The following is a 12,084-nucleotide window of genomic DNA, read 5'->3' as shown; positions in this document are numbered from 1 at the left end:
AAGCTGAAGAACAAAGCGTGCTGCGCGCATGCTAAAGGAATCGAGAAGCACGTCGTGTCGTCGCTTCCTCTTCCGTTCGCGTTCCCTAAAATCGCGATCCATCTCATTCATCGAGATGGAAAAAATTATTGTCAAATATATCGGAAATATTTATTTTTTTTTCTCTAATTAAATCAATGGCTTTCGAGAGATTTATGAATTTTTTTTTTTTTTTTTTTTTTTTTCTTTTGCAGGAAAGTATCGAGTGCGCCGCAAGTTTCCGCTACCGCGCACTATCTGGGACGGCGAGGAAACGTCTTATTGCTTCAAGGAAAAGTCCAGGAGCGTTCTGAGGGATTGGTACGCCACCAATCCGTATCCGTCGCCGCGTGAAAAGCGAGAATTGGCGGAGAGCACTGGCCTCACCACCACGCAAGTCAGCAACTGGTTCAAAAACCGGAGGCAGAGAGACCGCGCCGCCGAGCATAGGTGAGTCTTTGAGCTTTCAATTTCTAGGTAATTAAATCGTCGGCGGAGCGATGCTATGCTTTGCGAAAAAAAAAAATGAGAAATATTTTTTATACCGAAAAAAATTCTCTATAGGAGAAAGCCACGTCGTACATAACATGGAAATATAATTAGCTAAAAATAATAATATATAGGATTTAACTCTTATTAAAGAAGAAAAGAATTAAGAAATCTTGTGACGTTATTAAAGATCGAGTCTTTTTTCCGTCGCGCATGTCCGTGTTTTTCAATTATAAAATTCTATTATATTAAAAGTTGTTATATTGTTAAATTATGTTATTAAATAAATCAAATAGAAAATTAAATCATGCGCAGGCAGCGATGATTCTCAAAGTTAATGACAGCTGATCTGTAATCGGCTCGAAAATTTGTTGATACAAAAATAAAATTAAAATCAATCCGACGTTGAATGGTTTCATACTTAAACAACATCTTTAAGTAAGTGATCCAACTTGGGGTGTCGGGGTAATTGTATAATTGACGTACGTTAGCGCGTGGAATTTTCGTCGCTCCGCGCGAGATTGGAGTCCGCGGGGTAGGAGAGTTTAGTCCTCGTGTTGTTTGGAAGGTCGTTGCTCTACATCCGATTTTAGAAACGAGCGGAGACCCCATAACTATATACGTAACGTGATGCCTTCCGCCGCGTAGCATCGTGTCGCATGCATGCTCGACCGTCCTTTCCTTCTCTCTTCTCCCACGAGCGATTGATAAATAAATAACTACCAGTTCTGGCCATCTGGCCAGGCAGAACCGCCAATCTCGCGCGAATTCTTTCGCGTGACTTTGAATCGTGAAACGATCATAGTCGTAGAAATAACGTTCGTTGAGATATTTTGAAGCATGCATTTTTTATGGCTATATTGACAGAGAATGATTTTTATTGTAATTTAATTTATGAATGCAAAATTTGCTTGGTTCTTTCCAACGCTTTCACTGCTTCGCAAATTAATGGATCCATTGTAAAGTAAAAGGGAAATTATAATTTTTTAATTAATCTGTGAATCGTGAAACGATCATAGTCGTAGAAATAACGTTCGTTGAGATATTTTGAAGCATGCATTTTTTATGGCTATATTGACAGAGAATGATTTTTATTGTAATTTAATTTATGAATGCAAAATTTGCTTGGTTCTTTCCAACGCTTTTACTGCTTCGCAAATTAATGGATCCATTGTAAAGTAAAAGGGAAATTATAATTTTCTAATTAATCTGTGAATCGTGAAACGATCATAGTCGTAGAAATAACGTTCGTTGAGATATTTTGAAGCATGCATTTTTTATGGCTATATTGACAGAGAATGATTTTTATTGTAATTTAATTTATGAATGCAAAATTTGCTTGGTTCTTTCCAACGCTTTCACTGCTTCGCAAATTAATGGATCCATTGTAAAGTAAAAGGGAAATTATAATTTTCTAATTAATCTATGAATCGTGAAACGATCATAGTCGTAGAAATAACGTTCGTTGAGATATTTTGAAGCATGCATTTTTTATGGCTATATTGACAGAGAATGATTTTTATTGTAATTTAATTTATGAATGCAAAATTTGCTTGGTTCTTTCCAACGCTTTCACTGCTTCGCAAATTAATGGATCCATTGTAAAGTAAAAGGGAAATTATAATTTTTTAATTAATCTAGTTGAGACAAAGAAATTTGATATTAATAATAGATAATGTAACATCAGAGTTATATCTAATTTTTTTAAACATTGATCTAAAGTGATCCGTTAGAATAATGCGAAGGAGATCAACGATCGAGTAATTGAATGAATATTATACTTGTGTGATTTTAGGGGGTGATACGAAAGTGTGGGTGTTTTGTAGAATATCCTGTAATTAATATACACAATGAATGATAGAGCGTATATCCAATCCAAAGCAATTTGAGATATAATATCCATCACCATGAATTCATCTATAAGATATTCCTAAATTTTTCGGTACAAATTTTACCTGCAATGGAATTAATAAATAACGTTTCACGCCTTGACGAATAATCAGATAAATTTGCGGAAAGTAATATCTTGCATAAATAAGAATTTTGTACCAAAGTAATTTAACAGTAAATAATGCATAATCTTTATGAGTATCACGAATTAAAAGAAGAAAGGGATTAAATTGAAGAAACCTTGCAAGTGACGTTATTAAAGATCGAAACCTTTCTGTCACACATGTCCGTGTTTTTTAATTATAAAATTCTATTATATATTAAATTAATTAGTTATTTATTGTTAAATTATTTTATTAAATAAATGAATTAGCAGCTGATACAATCGGGGCTGCAGTTGACATAAAAAATAAAATGAAAATCAATCGGATAGAACCTCGTTCAGTCGAAATGTCGATCATGAAAAACAAATGTTACGTTTAATTTGACAATAATATTAAAAATGGAATTTTAATTTTCTTAGAGATTTATATTTTTTATTTCGAGTATATTTTATATACAGGGTGTCCCATAGGAAATTGCCGAAACTAATCAGCTGTCATTTTTTAATGCATGCTGTTATTGAGAAAACAAAAATTGTGTTGGACAGAGGAAAGTCTACAGTTTTTTAATGGATATAAATAAAATATTTGTATAATAGTTTATTTTATTGATAAAAAGTAATGAAAAAAGTGCTAATAATTACATAAAATTAACATAAATTAATGATAAATATTTTCAATAATGCCAGATTTAAAGTTATTAAAAGGATCATCAGAAACATTAAAAATGACATGTTAGAAAAAGAGTTTTTACCAAGGATCCTGATTGCGTCACCGCGTTTTGATCTCGGGGATACGTTAATTCGCAAACACCTCTGCATCTCTGACCTCCTGCCTCTGTCCATGGGAATACACAGAAGCCATAAGAAATTCAATACGTTCCCCGTGGCATGACGTGTGCCCTGTCACGGTGGTGCTTCCCACTTCCTCCCTCGCGAGAAGACGTAACCACGATTCGTACGGATCTATGTATCCTTCGATGAAGACACTCCTTGCTGGCTGACACTTTTGTTAACACACGGCCAGCGGAAAGATTGAAGAGCGTATTGTTTACATGGGTAAATTTTATTTTAAAATATACATATATCGATTCATTAATATAGAATTCTGCACTTCAACTACTGATTGTTCAATTGCTCGGGAAATTTTCTTAGAGATTTATATTTTTTATTTCATGTATATTTTATATACAGGGTGTCCCATAGGAAATTGCTGAAACTAATCAGCTGTCATTTTTTAATGCATGCTGATATTGAGAAAACAAAAATTGTGTTGGACAGAGGAAAGTCTACAGTTTTTTAATGGATATAAATAAAATATTTGTATAATAGTTTATTTTATTGATAAAAAGTAATGAAAAAAGTGCTAATAATTACATAAAATCAACATAAACTAATGATAAATATTTTCAATAATGCCAGATTTAAAATTATTAAAAGGATCATCAGAAACATTAAAAATGACATGTTAGAAAAAGTTTTTACGAGTTTTCGTAAAAGAACAGAATTTTTTACCAATTCAAATGGTACGCACTTCGAAAATATTTCTCATTAGTTTACATATGTAATTATTAGCACTTTTTCATTACTTTTTTCAATAAAATAAACTGATATACAAACATTTTATTTATATCCATTAAAAACTGCAGATTTTCCTCTGTCCAACACAATTTTTGTTTTCTCAATAACTGCATGCATTAAAAAATGACAGCCGATTAGATTCAGCAATTTCCTATGGGACACCCTGTATATAGGAATAAGATTGAAAGTCTTTCCAAACAATTCCACAGAACATACTAGATTAATATTCTAATTGCTGTTATTTTATTATGAATAAATCCGGTGAAGACCTCTCACGAAGAGTTTCAATCATTCTGACATTAATCATATATAGATTCGCTAATAAACGAGTCTGAAAATTCCAAGAATTCATCTAAAAGATTTGAGAGAGTGAAACCTTGTCTCTGTCTATAATATAATATAATAAAAAATCTTTACAATTAATTGTTGATCGCCAGTGATAAAATTTTCACAAATAATAAGATGCAATTTAAAAATTCGACCAAAAACTGACTATTCATTTATTGAGTACTTATTTAGTGTGTACTTATTTTCAATAAATGAATAGCCAGTTTTTGGTCGAATTAAATTGCATCTTATTATTTGTGATAAAATATAATAACATTTGTAAGGAAGAAAAATAATACGCGACCGCCTCCTCGGGTTAAAAGGCTGTAATTATTTGCCTGTTTAACGCACGCACGCTGTCGGAAATTAAGTCGATCTCGCACATACAAGGGCGGTGTTTCCTCCCTCGGGACAGGGGCGTCTCGTGGGCGTCTGCAGCAGGCAAAAAACGTCAAATACGGGACCGTAGTCCTCCCCCAGGGAGCTGTTATCGAACGATTTAACTACCTCATTTGGACGCGATATAACGCGCACGCTCGACGAAACACAGACTATAAAAAAAAGGCGAAAAAGATAATGAATTAACCATGTAGAATTTGGGAGGAACAGTGTTTCCCGTATATTTCAAGCGACAGAGGATAGATTAAAAGAAATAAATATTGTAGGCCAACTAAACGAGCAAAATTACATAAGATATGAAGATTGATTAATAATTAAATTCTCAATGGTCGATTGAATTATTATCATTTTTTAATTAAATTCTCATTCCATTAGAGAAACAATATACAAAGTAAAAGTTTCGACTGCACTACAGTCTTCTTCAATACATAAAACTCAAATATTAAAATACAAAGTTAACGATTCTTCGCTGATGAATAATGAATGAGTAAGACGATTGGTCTGAGATTCCAAGTTTTGAGACATTTAATCATGATTATCGTTTTAACAAATTCTTCTTCTCGAAATTTCAAGTGTGTCTTGCGAAGTCTAAATAACAAAATTTTGTTAGTTGGCCTACAATATTTATTTCTTTTAATTTCGTTAATTTATACGAGCCTTTCATCAATTAAGGATAGATTAATTTTTGACGTGAATTCTGTCACGTAGCGAAGGGATCAGCAATAATAAATGCATTATAACAATAATTACAGTAATTACGAAAATAAACGGCAGTAATTATATAATCAAAAATAATGACGTGGCAATACATTTTTGTAGAAGCGTTAATTCCCGGATCATAATTTAATTCTCATAAACTCTTTTCCTGTCATTACTGACAGTCAAACGGATGAATATTGATCGGTTTTGATTATAGACACGTGTGACGAGTCACACTCGAGCGGAAGTATATAATAAGATCCGGATCGCGTTAAAGATAAGATTGGTCTCTATATAAACACCGTGGATTCTCGAAACATCCGCGACAGCATTCGCTCTCTTAATCCCTCTTGCGTTCCTTTCTGGTCGCCCAACAAACTTAAACAATGAGACGTCGATCGAGATAAAAATCCCGGGGCTGTGTTTTGCATACCGAAAAAATCTTGCGACGTCGAGATAAAGGAGAAAGACCCTTCTCTCTCGCTTCGTAAATTATCAACGCGACTTATTTACTCCGAGATACAGAGTCGTCAGCATCCTTCGCGCGACGAAGTGCATCCGCTGCACTTTGAAAAACGCACGAGGCACGACGACGCGTCATCATCAACAACATCATCATCATCATCATCATCATCATCATCATCGCCGATCGACGCCGTGCGTCAGCGTCGCTGCAGTTGCAGCAGCATCGGTGCCTGATGATAACGCTGTCGCTGGTTCTCGGTACTCGGTGTCCGATGACGGTGGAACGTGCGTGTATCGCCTAAACGCGAGATAACGCGCCTTGATGCTGATTAAGATGATCGGCGCCGCCGCCGGATAATCCGACTTGCCCTCCTCGTCGCTCGTTCTCGAAATTTTCCGACGTACGTCAGGGTATCGCGTTGCAACAGAGAGGGAGAGAGCTTCTTCTGCGTTACTTTTGCCCGAAAGCTTATTTTTTAAATAAATTTGATAAAAGGCTGTTAAGAGCAGTAAATATAAAAAATTCAAATTATGTTAAAAAGTGAAGTCATATATAAAAATAATATTCTTTAATCTAATGTCTAATAATGAATTATTGTACAATAAAAGGTGGCAAAAAATTATTTTATATTTATTTACTTATTTTTTAACCCCGGTTTAAGGTGACGGTAATGAAATTTAAAAAACACAATAATGAATACGTATAAAATCTTCGAGAGATTTCTCAACTAAAAAATCGTGATTATACTTTGTGAAGGGAAAATTACTTATTATAACATTTCGTGACTTTTAAATATATTATATATTATATTATATAATTAATATAATTTTATATAATTACCTAATATATATTATATAATTATATAAAAATGATAATACATTTAGACTTTCGAACAATATAAGAAAAATTAATGTGACGGATATAAAAAAAAAACAATTAAAACTAGCCGCGTAAGCTCTAGAAGATTGAACAGCATTTGTATTTTATTTTCTATTCTATTGCTCGATTTGCAACAAAAAAGTATAAATGTTACGTTGGATAATTTGTTGTCTGCTTCGCGCTGTATGACACTTAAAAAAATGTGTCGGTTTCGATCGAAGCGATAAACAACAGGAATATAGATGGGATGAGAAGTGGAAGGGGAACGGATGCTGGTGCATCCGCGAGTGCATTGTGCCTTCATTCTTCACAGTCGAAAATAAACCCCGGCCGCACGCGCTGTCGTGTTCATATATATTTTTTTTTTTTTTTTTTACTCTTTCTCTCGTTCTCTTTTTCCGTCTCTCTACGCGAGCGGTCGCGTTTGTATATACGACACTTAAAACGTCTTTATTACTGTCGCGCTACTCTGCTCGCTGATAGAAAGTCGCACCACGGTGATCTTCGAAGGGCTCCGAAGGACCTAAGAACAATAACGCGCGTGATGCTAGAAATAAATAAATAAAGAGCAAAATACAGATATCTTCCCTCTATGATCGTAAAGCTCTCATCCGATTTATCGTTTCTCGGATTTATTATTCTTCCGCCGAATTATTTAGCTGAAAGATTATCGGCATTAAAACTCGAGGGTATAATCGAGTTGTAAAAGCACGCAAGATGTCAAAACGCGATTTCTCAGAATGATTTTACTCTCACGTTTTAATAAGAATTTCTTACGTAAAGACTAAGAAACAATTATTATTTTTATATAATTATATAAAATTATATTAATTATATAATATATAATATAATATAATATATAATATATTTAAAAGTTACGAAATGTTATATTTCACAGTTTTTTCCAAAGATCCTAAAATATAATAAGCCTCTACAAAATATGGGAAATAAGTTTACATAATAATGGTACACAATAAATAATGGATCTTGACAATAGAAGGAGATAGCAGTCGCTTGATGGCTGGGTTTGCCATCCGCCGGCTTTCTCGATAGATCGAAGGGCTATATCACGCTGGCAGAAGCCAGTAATGGCTTCGTCGTTGTTCTCCAATGTCAACAAAACATTGCTAATGTACCAACCCTCGTACGCCCTCGCCCTCGTCTTCTTCGCTCTCTCCCTTCCCTCTCTTCATTCGACACAGAGGGAAAAATGGAGAGAGACGCACACGAGAGAGAGAGAGAGAGAGAGAGAGAGAGAGAGAGAGAGAGAGAGAGAGAAACGTTATTTCCAGCCAACCGACAATCTTATCTCGCGCGATCGATTTGTTGTTAAAATTTTAAATCGTCTTATCTCCTATGGACCGATCTAATCGATGACTCCTCTGCGTTGACCTCGATTCGATCGATCGATCGCGCCATGAAATATATAGAAATTATACGAAATGTACTTGGATAACGTTGTTTCACGTCGGCAGAAAATTTCTTGGTCTCGCACAATTTTTTTTCACGCATAAATAATCTTAAGTAATTCAACGAAACCCTTCGATCGTTCAAGAGCGTCTTTACATCACACATTTATATGATGTAAGACATTTACTAAATTTATACTTTCAACATTATTCTTTAAGTCTCTTACTGTGTTTTCTTCGCACTGGAATATTACATACAAATGATAAATTTATTTATAATTAAAAGGAGGGTGTATAAGAAAGGGTATCTATTTTAGTTTAGATTTATTAATTACATCACACATTTATATGATATAGGTAAAACATTTCCTTTAAATATATTTTCAAAATTATTCTTTAAGTCTCTTACTGTTTTTTTTTCGCACTCGAATATCGTATACAAGTTATAAATTTATTTAAAAGGGGGTTGTGTATAAGAAAGGGTATCTGCTTTAATTTAGGTTTATCAATTACATCACACACTTATATGATATAGGTAAAACATTTCCTTTAAATTTATTTTCAAAATTATTCTTTAAGTCTCTTACTGTTTTTTTTTCGCACTCGAATATCGTATACAAGTTATAAATTTATTTAAAAGGGGGTTGTGTATAAGAAAGGGTATCTGCTTTAATTTAGGTTTATTAATTACATCACACACTTATGTGATATAGGTAAAACATTTCCTTTAAATTTATTTTCAAAATTATTCTTTAAGTCTCTTACTGTTTTTTTTTTCGCACTCGAATATCGTATAGCAAGTTATAAATTTATTTAAAAGGGGATTGTGTATAAGAAAGGGTATCTGCTTTAATTTAGGTTTATTAATTACATCACACACTTATGTGATATAGGTAAAACATTTCCTTTAAATTTATTTTCAAAATTATTCTTTAAAGTCTCTTACTGTGTTTGTTTTTCGCACTCGAATATCGTATACAAGTTATAAATTTATTTAAAAGGGGGTTGTGTATAAGAAAAGGTATCTGCTTTAATTTAGGTTTATCAATTACATCACACACTTATATGATATAGGTAAAACATTTCCTTTAAATTTATTTTCAAAATTATTCTTTAAGTCTCTTACTGTTTTTTTCGCACTCGAATATCGTATACAAGTTATAAATTTATTTAAAAGGGGGTTGTGTATAAGAAAGGGTATCTGCTTTAATTTAGGTTTATCAATTACATCACACACTTATATGATGTAGGTAAAACATTTCCTTTAAACTTTATTTTCAAAATTATTCTTTAAAGTCTCTTACTGTTTTTTTTCGCACTCGAATATCGTATACAAATTATAAATTTATTTAAAAGGGGGTTGTGTATAAGAAAAGGTATCTGCTTTAATTTAGGTTTATTAATTACATCACACACTTATATGATATAGGTATAACATTTCCTTTAAATTTATTTTCAAAATTATTCTTTAAAGTCTCTTACTGTGTTTGTTTTTCGCACTCGAATATCTTATACAAGTGATAAATTTATTTACAATTAAAAGAGGAGAGTGCATAAGAAAGGGTATCTGCTTGAGTTTATTAATGCGGATTAATACGTAAATCGTAAACATGGCGAGATTGTGTACCGCTTGGAAACTACTGGCAGGAAGATTAACGTCTCTCTTATTCGCCGCCGGTACCGTCAGATTGTCCACTTTAGATTAGATTAGATTAGGGACGGACGTTTTATTCGCGCCGCATAAGCGAAACGCTCACGCGGGAGAGAAGAGGCGCCTCGGCTCTCTGCTCACCGCGTTTGTTTGTGGCGACGCGACGTTTTATCGGGCGACGTGTGCGGTTCCTCTGACGTTTTCTGCGAACTGGACTCGATCATCCGCCGTATCATTGTCGTAAAATTCTACGCGCGAACAAAGAGGAGCGGCATGCATAACGATTAAATTGTATATTCCGGAAGGTATACAAACACTGTTGCGAAAAACAGCTTAGTTAATTGGAACAAAGGAACATTATTTTTAACAGATTTCGTCTGAAATTTTTCATTACAGTCCTGTCGAATATTTTTACAAGACTGTACAATATTTTTTAGCTTTAATTATATTATATATTGATAACATTATTTTTTTTTTAAATATTATAATTAATCGGATCTTTAAAAAAATATATTGATAAAAAAATATGACACAGACGACTGTATTTGGGTAAATCATTTAAGAAATAATATAGTTATCAATTATATATTTGTATAAAAATATTATCACATAATTATTATTTCTTGATCAACCTTTTATCACTAGAAAAAATAAGCAAATTAGAATTTCGGGTTAAATCATATAATAATGCGCGAAAGGTATTTTTATAATAGATATTTTTTTCGCAGTATTTTATATTTCTACAATTTTGATGATGAAGTTTGTAAGGATTAAATTTCAATAACCCCGATGCTTTTACTGTATAATGATATAAAAATGCATATCAGTAACGCGTTGCATGCACTTTTTGCAAGTTACACAGTAATATGGGATAAAAATGGAATATGATACGATTTTATATGTTTAATACGATTTAAAGTTTATTTTACTAATATATTCTTCACCTCATTGTGAACAATATGCGTATATATATTTTATTAAAAGTTTTATGAATATAAAATTTTCAATCATTACTTTATTACTTGTGTAACGTGCGCGCCGCGTTAAAATTTAATGAACAGAAAAAAAAGAAATCGTTATTACTAATGTTTAATCCGATTAATGTCGATTAATCTCTCACATCCACATTTCGGTAATATCTATTAATATTTTTAAACGATATTCAAAATAGTACTTGGTCAAATATACATACTTTTCTCGTTCTCTGGATATATAATATTTATGACATATATAATACCTACATTCTCGAATCTTAAGATGGAAAGTAAAGTTCGCGCTTAAGTTTTTATACGTCGTCAAACTTTAACGAGACAATTTCGCTTCTTCGATTATCCGGACGGTTGATTAACCGCGAGTATCGATTCTCGAACGCAGGGGGTTAAAAATAATCGAAGTGGCTGTGTGTGTGAGTTCTCTCCTGGAAGGGACCTGGAAGGGTGCCTTCGCCGGATATGGAAAGGGACAGATGGGGGAGTCGACGAGAGAGGGCGTAACGGCTGCGGGGGTGGCCGATAAGGGTTAGAGACAGAGGGGTGGCTGCGCCAATATTGACTCCTTCTGAAAAGCAGAGACTCGCCGATGACACAAAGAGGGGTGGCGCTACTTTACCTCGCCCTTCGTACCCTACATCCCTACGTACTCTTTCGGCATGGCGTCCGACTGGCTAACTTTGGCCACCGTCGTCGCGTCTGTCGTCATTAATCACTCGAAGATTCGAAATACTGTCAAGAGGAGAGACTTTATCTCTTCCAAACGATATTAAACCGATATCGAGCGAGAAAAATCCAGCCCTAAATTTTTTTTTACATTTGATATATTTTAACGTTTTATTTAATATTATGTTTCTGATGTGTTAGATGACCGGGCTATGTATATATGTGATACCAAAATATTTTATACCGGATCTGTGTAATTAGAAATAATATTAATGCTCTTACTCTTCTTCCAAATACATTCGGAGATTCAAAATACTGTCAAGAGAAGACTTTATCTCTTCCAAACGATATTAAACCGATATCGAGCGAGAAAAATCCATCCCTAGATTTTTTATTTTTTTTTATATTTTATACTTTAACGTTTTATTTAATATTATGTTTCTGATGTGTTAGATGACCGGGCTATGTATATATGTGATACAAAAATATTTTATACCGGATCTGTGTAATTAGAAATAATA

The 12,084-nt window shown here is 33.4% G+C and overlaps 1 protein-coding gene across 2 annotated transcripts in view; it reads left to right on the top strand.

Annotated features, from left to right (window-relative positions):
- The window catches only part of so (SIX homeobox 1 protein sine oculis), a 39,820-nt gene that overhangs the window by 9,573 nt on the left and 18,163 nt on the right, over positions 1–12,084 (top strand). For both annotated transcript variants that reach the window (XM_029312452.2, XM_029312451.2), the window contains exon 3: positions 234–468. In XM_029312452.2, the coding sequence (XP_029168285.1) occupies positions 234–468 (235 nt within the window). The remainder of the gene's footprint in view (positions 1–233; positions 469–12,084) is intronic.

The sequence above is a fragment of the Nylanderia fulva genome, unplaced genomic scaffold (genome assembly GCF_048542155.1).
Source record: "Nylanderia fulva isolate GAGA-0341 unplaced genomic scaffold, ASM4854215v1 Scaffold18, whole genome shotgun sequence".
Classification (NCBI taxonomy): Eukaryota; Metazoa; Arthropoda; class Insecta; order Hymenoptera; family Formicidae; genus Nylanderia; species Nylanderia fulva.
Note: the sequence above shows the minus strand (reverse complement) of the source record. Positions and strands in the feature narration are given on the sequence as shown.